Source organism: Pygocentrus nattereri, chromosome 20, assembly GCF_015220715.1.
Source record: "Pygocentrus nattereri isolate fPygNat1 chromosome 20, fPygNat1.pri, whole genome shotgun sequence".
Lineage (NCBI taxonomy): Eukaryota > Metazoa > Chordata > Actinopteri > Characiformes > Serrasalmidae > Pygocentrus > Pygocentrus nattereri.
This window is the reverse complement of record NC_051230.1, coordinates 19,689,412-19,709,286: the sequence shown is the minus strand read 5'-3', so window position 1 is coordinate 19,709,286 and position 19,875 is coordinate 19,689,412. Positions and strand designations below refer to the sequence as shown.

The 19,875-nt window shown below is 36.6% G+C and overlaps 1 protein-coding gene across 1 annotated transcript in view; it reads right to left on the bottom strand.

The window, feature by feature from the left end:
- Positions 1-19,875, bottom strand: part of adamts3 (ADAM metallopeptidase with thrombospondin type 1 motif, 3) — a 165,220-nt gene that overhangs the window by 64,236 nt on the left and 81,109 nt on the right. The window contains exons 10-13 of the mRNA XM_017695510.2: positions 14,890-15,022; positions 5,422-5,535; positions 3,829-3,974; positions 1,038-1,213 (exon numbers count right to left, since the gene is read on the bottom strand). Of these exons, the coding sequence (XP_017550999.1) occupies positions 1,038-1,213; positions 3,829-3,974; positions 5,422-5,535; positions 14,890-15,022 (569 nt within the window). The remainder of the gene's footprint in view (positions 1-1,037; positions 1,214-3,828; positions 3,975-5,421; positions 5,536-14,889; positions 15,023-19,875) is intronic.

The following is a 19,875-nucleotide window of genomic DNA, read 5'->3' as shown; positions in this document are numbered from 1 at the left end:
GTCTGAGCAACACATTACATCCCCACTGATTAGTGGTCAAAGTCTTGCTGAATAAATAGCTTTGGACAAGAGGACCACCGGTATGAAACCATGGCTTTTACTTGTGAGGCTTCATTCAAGGCCTAAGCAGTTTCTTCTTGAACTCCTCAGACCTTGCCCACTGCTGAAGGAAAGGTGAAAAGGAGCAAACAAAAGCAAATGGATGAAAGCACTGATCAAACAGAGGGGAGGAAGTGAACAAGGCATGATGAAAAACAGCATGGAGCCTGCTCTCCACTTGGCCATGCTGCTATTAACCATGAGTTTCTTGACCACGCACTTGCCACATACACCACTTTGCCATTTCTCTACCTTAAAAGCACATGACATATTTATATGTTTGTGTGTAAAGAACTAGAGCAAGGGATGATGGAACTAAAACATACCTATATAGTCTCCTTTTTTTAGGTAGTATAGGAGTGTAAATAGTGTTTACTCCTGGAACACTGCTGTGTCTGGTCCACTCATACCACTCATACGCTACTACCATTTTGTGTTAGTACTATGCTGACGATAATCCACCACTTCAACAATACCTGGTCAGTGGTGATCCTATGGTGGTCTTTAATATAGAGGAAGGCTGATAACATGGGCTACAGTCAGTAATACAAATACAGAGTGTAAATACATAAGTGTAAAGTGCTCCTATACATGGCCTACGAGTATTTTGTGTGGTGGTCACATTATTTTTTAAGATCCTCTGTGTTTCAAAATATTTACAGAATAATTCATAGTAGCTCCTGAGTAATGAGTACTAAGATAAAAAAAATGAATAATAAGCCTTAATTTAATAATAATAATAATAATAATAATAATACATATTATTCAGTTACTATAATACAAACTGACTGAGTGTATCTTAGATTACAGAGCATAGACATGTATTGCAAAACACCAGCGGGTCCTGACCATTGAACAGGGTTTATTCTAGTATGTATAGACTCAAAAGGAAGCCTGGACTTTGGGAGTTTATTATATCTCAAATCTTACACACTCACCATCCGGGTGCTCGTAGGGCAGCCAGTGGTGTTTAGCATTCTGGTACTCAAAGTGTGAGTTGCGAAGCTGACACTGCTGAGCCCTGAAGTCCTCAAAGTGCTTGGAGCAGTCGTCCGTGTTGCACAGCTGGAACTCATAGTTCACCCCTGGGCAGTCTTGACCACCATTAGATGGACTGTGTCACAGGGCAGGAAAGGAAAAGGAACATAAGAGTAAAGTCAGTAAATATTTTCTTCTTTTATAAAAACTATGAGTTTACTTCATTAAATCTTTGAGTCTGCCTGATAGCAGAACCTTCAGAAAAGTTAATTTATGAAATGTACAACAACATTTACAAAGAAGTTGGAATGCTGTGCCAAACAAAAATAGAGTGCAATGATGTGCAAAGCATGTAAACCCTATATTTAATTGAAAATACTACAAAGATAGCATGTCAATTTTTTTTTACATGAAGAATTTTATTGTTTTTTTGAATTTGATGCCATCAACACATCTCAAAAAGGTTGGGACATGGGCATGTTTGCCACTGTGTTGTGTTTTTTTCTTATAACAACACTCTGCAAGCATTTGAGAACTGAGGAAATCAACTGCTATAGTATTAAAAGTGAAATGTTTCCCATTCTTGCTTGATGTAGGATTTCAGCTGCTCAGCAGTTCTCCTGTGTTGTATTATTATTCTCGTTTAACAATATTTTCAATGGGTAACAGGTTTGGATTGCAGGAAGGCCAGTTTCACACCAAGACTCTTGAACTATAGAGCCATGCTTTTGTAATACAAGCAAAATGTGGTTTGGCATTGTCTCGATGAAATAAGCAAAGCCTTCCCTGAAAAAGACGTCATCTGGATGGCAGCATATGTAGCCACATCTTGTATATATCATTCAGCATTAATGGTGCCTTCACAGATAGGCAAGTCACCCATGCCATGTGCACTAATGAGCCCCTATACCATGATGGAGGCTGGCGTTTGAACTGTGCACTGATAACAAGCCGGATGGTGTCCATGATTTCCCAAAATAATTCAAATTGGTCTTCATTGGATCACATGACAGTTTTCTACTTCATCTCAATCCATCTTAAATGAATTCAGGCTCAGAGAAGGCAGAGGTGTTTCACCTGTTTTTGTATGGTTTCATGTATGAGTTTTAACTTGCATTTGTGGATTAAGCAATGAACTTTGTTCATGGAAAGTGTGCCCACACAGTGATTCCCACTGAAGAATCGTGTTTATTATTAATGCCACCTGCCGATAATTAGTGCCACCTGAGGGACCGAAGATCGAAGAAAAATACTGGTTTTTGGCCTTGCCCCTTGGATACAGAGTGTCTCCAGATTGTCTGAATCTTTTAATACTATTACATACTGTAGATGATCCCCAAGTTCTTTGCTGTTTTACATTGAGAAACGTTATTCTTGAATTGTTGCATTGTTTCCCCTTACAGTCTTTCACAGAGTGGTGAACTCCTCCCCATCTTTACTTCTGAAAGATTCAGCCTCTCTGGGATGCTCTTTTTATACCCAATAATGTTAATGACTTGTTGCCTAAAACACCAGCTGTGTTTTAGCATTACATACCAGTCTTTTCTTGCCCCGTACCAGCTTTTTTGAAATGTGTTGTTGGGATCAAATTCAAAATGAAAACAATAAAACCCAATAAAATTTTAACACATGATATGTTGTCCTTGTACTATTTTCATTTAATACAGACTTTAAATGATTTGCACATCAGTGCATTGTTTTTATTTACATTTTGCACAGTGTCCCAACTTTTTGAAGGTTTAGACACATCTGAATAAAGGTTTGCCAGGATATGAGTGAATGTGTGATTTTCTTAAGGTTAAATGCAATGAAATTTCTTACTAAGACAAAAATGAGTTGTGAAATTCAGGTCTATGTATGAATTAATTTACAAATGAGAAAAGGAGCAGAAAAACCCAAACTAGCCGTTCTCATTTATACTTTTAGCTGTAAAAGATTGAATCACAATCATCATGTCACACTGTGTGCCTCGTAATAAGTGGAATGTTTGCACTCATTAAAGGGCTGCATTCTACATTTTTTGCATTTTTTATTATCCTTGCTGGGCTATACTTAAAACACTCTTTATTCATTAGAATCAAATAGTCTATTTTTGGTACTATGCCTTTAAGACTGGTGCAGTATGTGTAAATGAGGTCTGTTCTGACTGTCTGTCCTGCATTGTTCTTCTTTCAAACAGCAGTCAATGCCGAAATGGTCCTTATAACTTTAGCATAAATGGGCAGAACTAAACTAAATATATGTAAAATATATTGTAAAAATATTTTATGACATCACAAAGCGGACTGTTTTTACAGCTTATTTTTAATATATGTATTATATAACGTGAAGTGTGAATGGAAAGTTTTGCCAGTGTTCACATACTACATTGAACACGTCTGTATCAAAAATGCAGGGAAAACTCAGATTTCAATGATATGCTCCCAATCAGGTCTGTTGTGCCAAATTAGGGTGGGTAGCCCTTGTTGGCAGAAGGCCAGTATTTCTGATTACAGCATTAACCATATTTTGTAGCTTTGATTCATAATTATTCACAAATGTGGAAAACAGTTTATTTGAACAGATGTCATGTTGTGGGTTTGGATAAATCGCTGCAAAGCCAAGGATTTGGATTTTAATCCAATCCAGAGTCCAAATTCCAAACAGACAACATTTGAAAACAGTCCCTCTGCTCTGATTACAAAGGATTACATCTCTTTGACATAGCTGTCCACTCTGAAACCTCACTGAGTGTGTTGGGGAGTAACGTACACTGGGTTGTTGCACTGCCGTGTCCTGAAGCGCACACCTGTCCCGCAAGAGCGCGAGCATGAGCCGTACTTTGTCCAGGTGCCCCATGCTCCATCCTGCTTCACCTGGTTGGCGTTCGTCCACATGCAGTGACCTTTGTAGCACCACTAGAGGAGAATGAGAATCACAGTAGCTTTATTGGTTAAGTACAATGGTAAGAAACAAGGAACGGGCCATACAAGTCTTTGTGGAACTAATGCATACATAAATGGACAATACAGAATATGAATGATAAACAATAAATGCAGAAAGTCCTATAAAATATAATAATTATGATTGTATGCATACGTTTGGGTAAATTTATTAAAATTGCACATTTTTTAGATTTTTTTTTTATTAATAAGAAGCTAACACCACATCTGCATGTTATATCTAACATATCTCTGCCAATTTAAACATGCAGTTATTATTTACTTGCTGATTTTAACATGCTGGGGTATAAAATAAAACATAAATATGGCACCTGCATAGGTTTTGGCACCTTTCAGTCAACAACTAGCAAGGCTGAAATCACATTGTCCTAACTTTTATTAAAGCCCTTACAGTCTTTCTATCCTTGTTTTAGAAGTGGAAAACAGAACGCATCATAGGCTGTATTCCATGCACATTATCTTTGAGAATAATCACAGACTTACATCACAGACTTAATATTCAAGTCAGGTGACTGTGAGAGCCATTCTAAACCCTTATTTTTTAATTTCTTGAAATAGTTTAGGATTTTTATGTGATTTTTTTATGTGATTTGTATCACTGTCCTGTTGTAGAGGCGAGCATTTTATCTTTATCAGTTTCTTGACTGTGTCACATTTGCTTGCAGAATAAGCTGATATTTAGTGGAATCCTTTCTTAGCTCTATCCCCACAAAATGTCCTGTAGCTCTGACTGCCACAAAGCATAATAGATCCAGCCCTATCTATCTATCTATCTATCTATCTATCTATCTATCTATCTATCTATCTATCTATCTAAAGGTTAACTTCGGAGCACCCTTTCATGTAGATGTTGTTTTAGTGCTTTTCTCTATATTATACTCAGAAAATACACAATAAATGATTGCTTTTGTACTTACAAAACCAACAAAGTGTATAATTTGAACAATTTCGTGTGTTGGTGGTTTATCTGATACATTAGACCTTCTGTCAAGCTCCTAAAGTCCTGAAGAGAGACAGCTAACTTAGCTGTATCTACCTAGATACCACAGAGAAAAATGAACCCTTATTACATAATTTTCTGTTGTGTTTTTTAAGAATTTAACTTTTTGTTTCGATACTTCTATGTAAATACAATGAGCACGATGATTATATGAAATAAAAATGAACTAAAAATATAGAAATCTTTAGGCTTGCTCTGAAGGCTTATAAGTCTCTGATATTTAGAGTCCATAATATTGCTGATATCTAAACTCCATAAACTAAAAATGTACTCTGTGTTTACAGCAATGTAACAGGTTCAAATGTACAAAGCGGGATATATGGGAGAAATGGGACATGCGCAAATGCACATATGAGCCATGGACGAAAGTCTGTACAGCAAAGCATGGTGCATGTGTTTTACCTTCCCAGGCGCACACTCAGTGCCATCCAGCGGGGGTCCCTTTTTGGTTTTGCAGAAGTAAGGGTTGTCTGGGTGACTGCACCACAGCTGCTTGCAAGGATCAAATGTGCGGAACTGAGGAGAGAGAAATTATATAATGTATATAATGAGAGAGAGAGAGAGAGAGAGAGAGAGAGAGAGAGAGAGAGAGAGAGAGAGAGAGAAGGAGAGAGAATGTAGATAAGAGGGAGAGACAGTAAGAAAGAACTGAGAAGCTTATTTCTGGCTTCCACTGGCCTCAAGACATTGTGTGGATCTGATCAAAGGAGATTTAATTGATTCTCCCTCTCGGGTTTGGCTTGGCCCAACAGAGTCACGACTCTGTTCATTACCACTGACAAACTGTGAAGACGATAAGACTATGACATTGTCACTGACATTGTCATCTTTTTTCATTAAGCTATGTTTGGTGTTCATCATGCACACTAGGGGCCCAAGCCACATGAAGATGCAAGGCCTGGAAAGTGTGGCTGCTGGGTGGTTTTTTTCTCAAACAAGCCAAGCCGTGTGCGTGAGTAATTAAAAAGAACCTGCAGTGGGTGGCATTGACAGTAACAAAATAAGGTAATTTGCTTCTAGTGATTAAAAGTATTAATCAGAACATGGCATCAGTCTGAAGGTGGTGAATTTCACTGATTATAATAATGGTCACTGTTTTGCCTGAAATAAAATTTTCTAACAAATAATTCTGGAAAAAATAGTTTGGTGTATTGTTTTATTTTGCCTATATTTCACTACAGTACAGAAAATGGAGGAAAAGCCCCTTTAAGAACCATGTCAATCCACCATAAAGCTAGAACATATATGTGTATGAGTTTAGCACTAATAAGATGATTATTGTTCTAGAAAATACACTGGAACAACAGTCAGTTTGTTTTTTGTAGGCCTGTCATGATCATGAAAGTATAGCTGATGATTAATTGCCTTATAAATAACACACACACACAGTCTTTTTAAACCAATTATCCTTGTGGGTAATTAAGGCTTATTCCCAGCATCACTGGGCAGAAGGTAGGAAACACCCTGGACAGATCACCAGTCCTTCACAGAACAGACATATACATTCACACACACAATCACACTCAGGGCAATTTAGTATGCCCGATTCACCGGACTGCATGTCTTTGGAGTGTGGGAGGAAACCCATGCAGACATGGGTTAGACTCTGGAAAGACTCTGGTCACCCAGCCAGGACTTCGCATCAAGTCACCATACATAGTTTCTCTAGTCATAGTTGTGTTTTCAGTGTATTTTTTTAATTCAGATTCAACATTTCTAACTTGATGGTAGATATCCGTGTGAGTACGTGACATGTATTAGTCATTAGTGCGGGTGATTGTGTTCTGTGAAACGACCTGCATTCGCACAGCTCAATAATATCACGTGGATGAACCACGTGATAGGTGGGAGTGGTGGGAGGGAGAGGTTATTATTGGTTTTTATAATTTGTCCTCGCTACAAGGTGGTGCAAAAGTCATTACATTTTGATGTACAATTATGAAAAAGCAAAAATCTGTCATTTAAATGTTAACTGTGTCATGGTTGGGTCAAAACAATCCATTCATAAGACATTTATCAAAGGTAAAGATTTTGCATCAAAACCAAATGGCATAGCCCTATTGTTTTTCAGAGGCAAATAACAGTTATTGAATTATTGGTACCATATAAAATAAGACTACCCTTATAGAGCATTTATGGATCAATTAAAAATAGTCTCTTCTTCTTCTTTCAGCTGCTCCCTTTAGGAGTCACCACAGCGGATCATCTGCCTCCATCTTGCCCTATCCATTGCCTCCTCTACTTTTACACCAACCATCTCCATGTCCACCTTCACTACATCCATAAACATTCTCTGAAGTCTACCTCTTCTCCTTCTACCCGGCAACTCCATCTCCAACATTCTTTGCCCAATATATCCACTTTTCCTCCTCAACATATGTCCAAACCATCTCAACCTGGCCTCTCTGGCTTTATCTCCAAACTGCTCCACCTTCACTGTCCCTCTGATCTGCTCATTTCTAATCTTGTCCATCCTTGTCACTCCCAACAAAAATCTCAGCATCTTCAATTAAAAATAGTCTATTAATGGTTATTATTTAGGCCAAAAAAGTTAGCTGTTGTATCTGATGAATTTGAATATGTGATGAAGCAGGTTTAGAGCCAACTGATGAGGACAAAGTAAGATCAACTCTGAGGTTTAACAGTATAAATGAATGTTCATTATGAAGGTTCATTATTCAGCAAACAACAAGCCACTGTTGCCCTTTTCACTTATTCACTTTATTTTCATATGCTTATTAGTGATTTTAGGGTCTTTACGACCTAATTTGCAAATTTTGCAAAGATTTAAATAAACTGAATTAAATTAAAAAATATATATATATTATCCATTTTACAGAACACAATACTTATTATTATAAGGGTTATGTGGTGTGGTATTTTGACAGTATTTCAGAGGTGAAGAAAGTACACATACGTAAAATATTGGATTTGTGGTGTCCTGAGTTCCTTCATGAATTCCTTTTTGTGTTAAATTCATTATGTTTTGTTGGTGACAATATCTGTACTGTTCTATGATCAGTCACATCTCTGACTTTGAAGCTTTAACATTTTATTTTAGACCCAAAAAAATCCTGAAAGGAGAACACTACAGCCCAGTGTCCTTCAGTTCCTCTGCTGACAGATGCTGGATTTAATATAAAGTACGACTGCAGTTCTATAAGTTACACAGTACATAAGTAGCTTTTCACCTGATGCTTTTTTACTTCAACTCAAGTTGGTTTTGGGAAGCTACTTTTACTAGAGGCGATATTGTATCCAAGTGTCAATACTAAATCGATATGGATTAAGGCACATCACCCACCTCTGGATTATTTCCAATTTTGAGGTTTTTTATTTTCACTACATGATATCAGATATTAAACATTGCAACTGCAAATAAATAAAAATAAAAACACTAATGCTGATACTTCAGTAGAGCTAGATGACAAGCGGCAATAACTGAGGCTAAACTGGAAAGAAGCTGGACGGAGGGGCAACGCAGCTTGTTTAAGTGTGACAGAGGGGCAGTAGAGAAGCATGCACAGCAAGCACATCCTGTTTACTTGTGTTTCTGACTTTGGTGACAGAATGCCAACCATCGAGCCATCTGTTCCATCAGGATGCCAAGCCAGAGAGCAGGTGTGAAGGTGCTGAGGTTTTGAGTGGGCATGTACGTTAGAGATGTGGAGATACACACACTGGTGTGAGGTCAGTCACAATGTTAAAATATTAGTCTGTCAATTCAAAAATGCATCTTCTCAGAACAGTGGACTGACCACCCCAGAGTCCAGACCTCAACATTGGGGAGTGTGTTTACATGCACTTAATAATCTGATAACTGTAGAAAATTTGATTTTGTCAGTAATTCAATCAAAACGTTTACATGCACTTGAGTAATCAGATAATGGAGAAACTCCAGGTCTACATGACTCGGGAAGTAATCAGATTTCTGCTTTACAACCAGACAACAAATTTATAGAAGAAAACATGATGTAAACATAACATAAAACTCAGACTTCCTGTCGCTGCCTTTTTTTAAATATCATGCCACTTTAACTGAAAAAATGAAGAAATGAAGAAGATTTAAATCCTTCATTTTGTCAAGCATGTAATTGGTTTCAGCATCACTCCACAAGTGTTTTGCTGCCATCTCACATTTCTGGTACAGCAGTCTGTTTTCGCACATGCGCAGATGGAGAAATTGTCTCTCTTTGTCAGATTTCTTAATCGGATTTCTAGACCATCGCAGGGCAGACTGCGATAGACTGGCCACCTATCCAGGGTGTATCCTGCCTTCCGCCTGATGACCGCTGGGATAGGCTCCAGCACCCCCCCACAACCCTGACGGAGAAGCGGCTTAGAAAAAGTGTGTGTGATTTCTAGACCTTAGAAATCGGAGTATGCTGTTTACAAGATCATTTGAATAACCAGATAACTGCAGAAATAAACACACTCACTGATGCAGAAATGCAACATACATCTAAGTTTCCTCTCACCTTTGGAGGTGTGGAAAATAAACAGATGCACATGTCTTTGTAAAACTGAAAGAAGTCTCTGAAAAAATGTGATGTTTTGTTGTTGAGGCTTCTGTGTAATTGCCTGTTCAACATGTTTTTTTTCCTTACACAAAAAAATGAACATCATGTATTTATTGGCCATTTTGAATGGAAACTAAATAAGTCGGTCCCACTTTATATTGTGTCTCTAATAACTGTGCAGTTACATGTGAACAACATATGCACCAACATAACTATTAATGATTTAGTCACTGTTACACATTGAATACAGAACACATTATGTAATCACATGTGTATCAACTTCAGATTTGCCTCATGTAATTACACAGGTGTATCTTAATTTATTCTCTCTCATGTAATTACATTTGTAATCAGACAGTTTTTTCCAGTAAAAGGAAGTATGTAATAATGTAGTGTAAGTAATGTCTTAATGTATCTGCCAGCTTTCCTAATATTTAGCCAGCATTTATGTTGCTAGTGATACTGTAACCAGTTTCAGCTTTAAATCATTCTGTATGTATATGTGACAGTACAGCAGACGCTCCCTTATCTGAAAATGTAACTTTTATGACATGAATTAAATGTGTTGCATTTGCCTCAAAGGACTGTCTATATAGGCTGCACTTCTGTAATCTATCTTTTTTTTTTTTTTATAAACCTGCCACCCCCCCCCCCCCCCCTTCGGAGGACTAATTTTTCTTTATTACTGTTATAGCAAATTTCTTTTCTATTTTCGTATATGTTGCCATTGTGTAGAGGGAGGACAACAAATTGCAGACATACAAGCAAACTAAAATTATAAGGGGGAGTAAAGGAGGGAAAAAATGGTAGAAATTGGGAGAAAAAATGAATAAATAAAAAAATGTAAGAAACATATAGAACATGTAAAATAGCTTTAGCTATTTTAATATCTGCCATATAAATTTATTTTGTGTGTGTGTGCGTGTGTGTGTGTGTGTGTGCGTGTGTGTGTGTGTGTGAGACCAGGAACATTCGGGTAGAGGTGACACAGGTAAGTATAAAAGCCAATGGAAGTTAAGGTGGTTGTAGAATGTTGTTAAAGGTTGACCATGTTTTTTCATATTCGTGAGATTTGTTTCGGAGAGATGCTGAGATTTTTTCCATTGCTATCTGTTCTATTAGAAAGTTTTTCCATTGAATGATGATCTTTTTTCTTGTTTTCCAGTTTGTCAAGATGTCTTTTTAGCAATGGTTATTGCCACCCAAAATGTTCTGTTTTCTTCCTTGTTTAGATGGACTGATGACGTATCACCTAACAGACAGAGTGATAGGGATGTGGAGATGGGTTGTTTTAACAATGGAGTTAGTTGATTTATTACAAGTTGCCAGAAGTACTTGACTGGTGTGCAATGCCACAAGGCATGTATGTCATTGTCAGGAGTGTTTAGAGAACAGTGTATACAGATTTCAGAGTCTATTATTCCCATTTTATAGAGCCTTTGCCCAGTGTAGTGTACTCTGTGAATTACCTTATATTGTATGAGGTGGAGGTTAGTATTGTTAGTCATGCTAAGTGTGTTTTCCAGAAAGTTTGTCCAGATGTGAGAGAGGGAGTTCCCAAGAGATCTTCTTCCCACTTTTTCTTTGGTACATAAATTGTTTGGTCTAACTCAGATAGGAATCTATAAATTTTAGATAATTTTTTTTTGAGGAGATGTTTAGGAATTCTGAAATTAGTGGACTTAGTTCTAGTATATCTTTTTTGTTTTTAATTTTTGAGTTTAATATGGATCTAAGCTGATGTTCCAGAAATGGTTACTCTCAGTGCTGTATACCTGGATTAAATGTGAAATGGTTACAGAGTTTTTATTCTGTAGAATGTGATGTAAATGTGTAATACCTTTGTCCTTCCATTTGTGTAAAGTTGTTGTGATTTTGGTGGCAGGAAAGTCGGGGTTGTGCCATATGGGTGAGTGTTTGGAGGGTGAAATTATAGTGTCAGTGATCTTCTGCAGTTTCCACCAAGCTGTCAGTGTTGATGCTATCACTGGGTTTTTGAAACAGGAGTGGCGTTTGAGTGTTGTACTAATGAATGGTAAGTCTGAGAGTTGTATTTCATTACTTGAAGCTTGGTCTACTGCTCTCCACAACTCATCTGTTTGATTAGGTTTTATCCATTTTATTATGTGTTGTAACTGATTTGCTAGGATATATTGTTGGAAATTGGGGGCTTCGAGGCCACCCTGAGTTCTGTGCTTCTGTAATGTAACTAATTTCCTAGGTGGTTTATTTTTCCAGTAAAATTTGGAGATAATGGAATCTAAGGTTTTGAACCAGGTAGAGTGAGGTTGAATTGGAATCATGGAGAAAAAATTGTTTACTTTTGGTAATACGATCATTTTGATTTTAGATATTCTGCCAATAAGGGATAATGGAAAGTTCATCCAGCGTTTGAGGTCATTATTTATAGTTGAGAGTAATGGATTAAAATTGAGTTTAGGCAGCTCTGACAGCTGGGAGGAAATTTTGATGCCCAGATATGTGACGTATTGGGTGCTCAAGGGGATAGGAAGAGACTGTGCTGCTGTATCTGATAAGTTCATTTTGATTGGTAGTATAGTAGATTTAGTCCAGTTAATAGAATAATTTGAGGTTTTGGAGTATTTTTCAATAATTTGTATGGTTTGAGGAATTGATGTGTGGGGATTCTGTAAAAACAGTAATATGTCATCTGCATATATAGATTTTGTGTTCTACAGTTTGAGTTTGGATACCTTTTATGTTTGTGTTTTGTCGTATAGCTGCTGTCAATGGTTCTATAAAAATTGAGAATAGGAGGGGTGACAGGGGGCATCCTTGCCAAGTACCTCTATGCAGTGTGAAATTTGGTGATATTAGTCCATTAGTATTAACTGTGGTCTTGGGTGCAGTGTAAAGAATTTTTATCCAGTTAATAAATGATTCTTCAAACCCTATTTTGTGTAAAGTGGTGAACAGGAATTCCCAATTGACTTTATCAAAAGCTTTCTCTGCATCTAATGTGACTATTCCTCTGATGAAGCCGGTCTGATCAGAAACAAACAGTGATGGGACAACTGTTTCTAATCTAGTCGCTAAGGTCTTGCTTATAATTTTTATGTCTGTGTTAATGACTGATAGTGGGCAGCAGCTGGAGGGTAGGGTGGGGTCTTTGTTAGGTTGGAGATGAAGTGAAATTATAGCGGTATTCATTTCAGATGGTAAAATCTTGCTTTATTTCAGCAGTCAAGGATATTATAAAGTTCTTCTGACGTTATTGGATTTTCCAGTATTTGTGTTTGTTCTTTGGCTAGTCTTCAGAGGTTTATGTTATCAAGAAAAGTGCAAATGTCCTCTGTTTCTGGTTCATGCTCTAGTGAGTATAGATTTTTATAAAATTTTCTGAATACTTGATTGATCTCTTCTGGTGTTTGCATAGTATTTCCTGTCTCATCCTTGATTACTGGTATTGTTGTTTTTTCTTTGTTATGTTTTACTAGATTAATCAGGAGTTTACCAGATTTGTTGCTGTGTTAAAAAATGTTTGTATCTTAATTGTTGTATTAGGAATTGAATCTTCTAATTTATGAGTTCATTGTATTGTGTGTTACATTTTCTTAGCTTATTTTCAGTTTTATCTGTGGGGTTTCTTAACATCTTATTTGATAATTCCTCAATTTTTGTTGCAGATTAGATTCGTTTTCTGTATCTTTCTTTTTATTATAGGAGGAGTGGGATATTATTTTGCCTCTTAGTACGGCTTTCCCAGTTTCCCAAAGTAGTGTTGGTGAAGTTTCTGGAGAATCATTTATTTCTACGAAGCATGTCCACTCTTTTCAGATAAAACTATCAAATTGTAAATCTTTTAGGAGAGAAGTATTAAGGCGCCATCTGAAAGATTTATGTACGTGATTTATATTCCACTTGAGTGAAACAGGGGTATGGTCACTAATTATTATAGGGTGGTATATTATGTCTAAGATGTTAGATGTGATAGAGTTACTGGTTAGAAAGAAATCAATGCGAGAATGTGAGCCGTGAACTGGTGAATTAAAAGAGAATTCTTTGGTCATTGGATATTTGAGGCGCCAACCATCGCTGAGCTCCAAATCAATAATGAAGTATTTAATGGTATCTGTTGATTGCCAACTACGGGTGGAGTGTGCACTGTTTTTTTCTGTCTAGATTTAGGTCCATGATGGTATTGAGGTCACCTCCAATTATAATTGCAGAATCTGAGATAAACCTGTCCAGGGTGTATCCTGCCTTCCACTCGATGACAGCTGGGATAGGCTCCAGCACCCCCCTGCGACCCTGAGGGAGAAGCGGCTTAGAAAATGTCTGTGTGTGTGTGAATCTGAGATGGTATAAAGATGAGTGAAAAACTCCGGAAAAAAGGGTGGGTCATCAGTATTTGGGCCTTATATATTTGCAATAGTTAAGGAGACATTGGAGATGCTGATGTTGATTATGATATACCTTCATTCTGAGTCTGATATAGTGGTGTTATGTTTGAAAGCGATTTTTATTATTTATTAGGATGGAAACACCTCTTTGTTTGGAGTTGTAGTAAGCTAAGAATGTGTGACTGAACTGTGCTGACTTCAATTTGTGATGATTTGTTTCTGATAGATGAGTTTCTTGTAATAAACAGATTTCTGCCTTTAAAGAAGATAGGAGGTGTTGTACCTTGGTCTGTTTAGCCTGTGTGCCAATACCACGAATGTTCCAGGTAACAAACTTTATGGCATGTCTAGTGTAAAATTAGATTATGTGTATTAAAGCTGTTAAATGAGTGTAAAGTGTAAAGTCTTCTGGTGTGTGTGGTGTAGAGTGCTGTGTATGTAGGCAGAGATACATCTTTGATATCTGAAATATATGGCAGTGATAAGAGAGGTTTTGTTTAGTTTTAGTTTTTTTTTCAGAAAAAATAATCCATCTTTAAAATTAATCAAATCATCAGAAGTTAGTGTTACTTATGTCATTCATATATAACTACACAGTTAGAGACACTTAATATAAAGTGGGACCAATAAGTTCATGGTAGTCTCTGATTTTTGCACAGTACAGCACATGATACACCAAAATGATATATTGTAAATTCTGACTGCACGATTGGTACTTTACAAAGACTAATATAAATGCAACATTTAGTCTTTTTATTTCAAATACACATTCATATCAGAAGAATTTAGTAGACATAGATTACTTTGCTCTAGAATGGCATTTCATATGTTTTCTGAGCAGAAGGCTTTCTAAGAATCCTCATATGACTTTTGTAGATACTTCATACAGTAAAGGGCAACTTGCCTGGGAGTGATTTCATAAGACAGATACACCATGCATAATGTTGCAAATGTCTCAATAGAGGAAAGATTTCAGCTGCACTTACTGATGTGCAGATTTTGTATCCAACTCCAAAATCGAAGCGACACTGCTCATCCATGGAGTAGTTGATGCCAGGAAGTTCAGGGAGTTGTGGCCAGTCATGCTTAAAGGGATCATCCATCAGGCAGTCATAGGAACTGTGAGGAACAGTAATGAGAACCACCCTTACAGAAATGTCATGATGTATTCTGCTAGACTGCATTGTTCTGTGATCCTTAAGGCTAAATATGTGATCCTTAAGGCTAAACACTCGTAAGCCTTGATATAAGCAACAAACATGAACAAAACATAAACAAAGTGACAATGTGACTGAAGACATTAACAAACTATGTTTTGTTTTCATGCATATCAATGGAGAGCATGTGATCTTTCAACACAGAGAATTAACCATGGTTAAAAACCATCCCAAAATAGATCCTGAACAGTTCTTGACCTGTTCAACTGAAATACCCACTGTGCTCCTTAACTGAGCTTCAAAGGGCTGAAATGATAAGTTATAAAGAAATAAAATCACAGTGACAAAACGGGTATCATCATCTACATTCCTTTATATGTTGCTATTGCCTTTTAGATGATTTATGACATATTGTATCAAAGGAATGGTGTGAAAATTGACATCCATGCTCCCCAGATGTAGTCTATGAGGTGAGACATTGTTTTTTATATTTAACCCCTTGCTTCAAGGCTAACATTGCTAAAAACACCAGTAGTTAATAGTCAAATCTTTTTCATAAATCCATCCCCAAGACCTCTCTCCACTTGTTCAAACCACACCCAGGTCTTTAACAAAGTGTAACAGTAGCCAGACCAAGATGAAAAAAACATTTTTGTGAATTATGTAAGCCAAAAGTTACAAAGTATATTAATGGGTTTTTATGATATTTTAATCAGTGATTTTAAACATGTTTCTAAACCATTAATGCAGTTTTCAGCTTGGGATTTTTAGGTCTCTCCTTGTTGTGATATCTCCTTGTTGGCTCCTCCCACTACTCCATGTGCCCCTTTGTTTTGATCTTCCATGTGCATTTGTTTTGGTTTTCTAGTCCTGCCCCCTCGTTTCATGACTCCACCCATGATTGTCTCCACCTGTGTTTGCACCTGTCCCTCGTTACCCTTGTTTTATTTAAGCCCTGTATTTAAGCCCTGTGTTTTCCTCTGTCTGGTTACTGGTCTTTGCTTGAATCTCTGTCTGTGTTGTTTGGATGTGTATGCCTGTGTTCATTTTGTCATGTCTGTCTCTCCTGCTCTCTGTATTGGCTATTTGAACCTGGACCATTTAGACTATCACCCTGGATTTGCCCATAATAAATTTCGCTTGTCTCCGCACATGCGTCAGCCTCCTTGCTCCCCGTTACCCTCCTCATTCAAAGAAGGTGCAGTCTGGTCTTGTATGACTGGAAATAAATGCCCAGTTGCTATAAGGAAAACAGTTGTCGAGTGAACAGATTTTCAAATGAGGACTTTAGTTGTGCAAACCTGTTGATGTGCTTTAGGACACAATACAACTTACTGTGAACTACAAAGATTAACTGAACGTCACTGTACAGCTGAAAACAGCAGCCATTGTACATAACAGGTACACAAGTATATAGATGCTACAAATTACATTCATAATTTTTCTTATTTCCATTTGTAAACACATATCTTAGGTTAAAAAAATCATGATTAACAGTTATTTACAAAAAGAAACAACAGAAAGACTGATTGCAATGGTGTCCACATGCCTGTGTGATGTCTGAGTCAGATTTCAATACATCTTGTGTCCTAAATAACTGCACATGCTTTGAACGGGTCAAGAGAAGTTGTATGGATGTTTTTACTGAAATGATTTGTGTCTATTGACTTCTAATGTTTGTTTGTAACATTAGACTCCAGTTTGAAACTAAAAGAGCAAAATGTAGACACCAAACATGTCTTGGCTGATTGACAACATTTGGGTAAGTGGAAAGGATTAAGATTAAGTGACCCTTATTAGTCCCACAATGAGGAAATTTCACCTCCGCAATCAAACCCATCAGCACAGTGAAATACCACATATACACGAGGGGCAATGAGTTGAACATTTTTCATCACACCATTAAAAGGTGATGTTTTTTCTACATATTTAAAAGGTTAAGGTTCTAGAGAAACTTACTGAGCATTAATGGAGGGGTACACACAGGATGTTGTAAGGTAAATTGTTTCACCGTCAATACTGCATTCAATTCAATATACATACATATAAAAAACTAGTTTCACTTTGGATAGTAAATAAAATGGTTATATTTGCATTGTAGACAACATGAGCAAGTTTCTCCACATCACAAATTTAAAGAAAATCAAGTAGGTCCCTGTATAATTTCACATCAAACCACTTGTTTATGTCTTAAAGGTTTAGAGCTTCTAAAAAATTTTTGAAATTCCCCTTTTGTGTTTGCTGAAAACAACAAAAGTTCTGGCATATTGTTGAACTGTAAGGATCGATATCAATTGAGCTACATGTCCTTGTCCTAAAAAAAAAAGATGCATTGATCTGTTTGGTGTCACCATAAAAATCATTAACTGAATGTTGGCCTTAGTGAATGTGTTGGGCTGGAGAGTCCAGTCACTTGAAATTCAAAATAAAATTACTGCATCACAACCATGCACTTCATTTGCGATTGTTGGAGAATTAATTTTGTGAGGACTCTATGGGCAATTTGCATCCTATCATCTTTTTTCCAATGAGGAATTAACTTCCAGTGCACAGCAATAGATTCAATTACTCAAAGTCCTGAAGTGTTATTCAGAATAGCCCTCCCAGAACCACCTAGCGAGTCAGCGAAAGCCTGTGAGCATCAATGAAAAGAAGACCCCAATTTGCAAGGTTCATTAAAACCTCCTGCTGAAGGCCACTGTGGAATATATGATATATCACGACAGGTTCTCTCTTACAAATGACAGTGTAAAGTGGCACTGGATTATGCTATTACACTCCCAGCATCAAAATCTACACATATTAAATTACAGTTTCAGCATACCCTGGTACCAGTTAGGTTTACATTTTCTTTCAGAAATGTCATGAGCCTTTTCCACAGTTCTCATGAATCCACAGAATAATTAGGAACAGTTTACACATATTTAGATGACCACAAATACAGAATCCAATTATTTTGTTTTGGAAGCAATGAAACACTAATTCTAAATGCTATAAAACAACGTGATTAACTGTCTCAGTTCACTCAGATGAAAACAACTGGCTTCAAAGTACAATGTCAACCCTGACAAAATAAAACAAAACAGCTTCCCAGGACTTCAAATCAAACTATAATTGCCTAGAAAAAAGACACCAGACATCAAAACTAGCAGACACCAAAACCACTACCAAATTCTAAAGCCCTTCCCAATATTCAGGGCACACAGGATCTGTATCTGTTGTTCAATGTGACCAAGAACATGCTATTAAAGCTGGCCAACCCCAAGCTGAAAAATCCGAATACACCTAATATAAATGATATAAAGCCTATTAACAGGGATTAATGCACTGCTGCCCCAGGAAGTTTACCACAAGATGAAAACCATGGACAAGTAACACTGTAAAGGATTACCAACTAAGTATTACATTAGTTTTACTTAATGTTATGCTAATTTCATCTGCCTTTTGGTTCCCTGCAATGGAGGGATTATGTATAAAACGGGCCTTTATTCCTATACAGTTTAGCCAATATAGATTAAAGCCAACATTTTACATTTTAACCTCTTAATCATTGGTACAAAATAATTGGTTCCCTTCTTTTTTTCTGGAAAGGTCTGAACAATCGATAATGGTAAATCTTATTTTAACAGAAGGTTAAAGTCAGCTGTTTCCTGTATTAACCAGTTTTTGGTGTTTTCATTCGAAAATCAATGGTTCTATCAGTACCTTCAGGGCTGGAACATCAGAAATAAATGACAAAAAGCAAGCAGTTGACTTTGGGCAGAAAGTCTCCCACAGGCCATTTTATGAAATGATTTTACAGATGTCAAGTTGATCAATCATAGAGAAGGTCTTTCTAGATGCCACTCTTCCCAGGCAGTGATTGTTTAACAAAAAGTTTTGAGCCATTTTTTTTGTGAAGTAAATATCTTCTGGCAGCTGGCACTGTCTAGTCTAGGTTTACTGTATCACACAACTAACTTGCATGTGGTCCCAGAAGCAGCTACAATTCCAACTTATCCCATGTCTTCTGAGACCATGCTTGTCAATAAAAACAGATTTTGTGTCTGATCTTTGTCACAGATTTGTCTGACAGCTTTGCAGATCATATGTCAAATAAATAACAGAGCCAACTGCTACCCATAGCAGCTGGTCAGACTTTTAAATGGGTGAGTGGTAAGGCATGCATTGTTAAGTCCACTATATTTTCCTATAAAATAATTTAATAAACACATGATATATTACATTACAATACTTCCTTTATGTAATTACATTTTCAGTGCATTAAAAAAAATATATTTAAAAATTCATTTTAGAAAAAGTAAAAAAATATGTATGACCACCCATAAATGAAGACTGAGCAAATATAATATGTATTTAAAATGTATTTAGAAAAAGGTAATTTAGTTACACAGAATTGAAGTGGTTTGAAATTTGTTCATAAACTCTAATTTCCTCAAATGTCACAAAGCACAATCGACAACAGAGGACTTTTTATTCTGATATTCTATTAAGAAAGAGTAAGCAGGTATTGCACCATAAAGAAGACCCCTAGTTAATTTCATGGTTACATACTAAGGTCAGTAGCTATTTCATAAACACTGATAAAACACTGCGATATTTGCATCACAGGCTGGTTCAGTTTACCATGTCAAGTGGTCTGACCCCAAATATACAACAAAGAATGTTATTATTTTAACATAACAATAATATAATATATTTAAAAATATATATTTAAAAAATAAGTATATAATTGAAAGACAAAGGACATGGGTATATACAGGTGTCCAAGTACACAAACTAATTCATTATATCATTTTCTGTAGACAATATTAA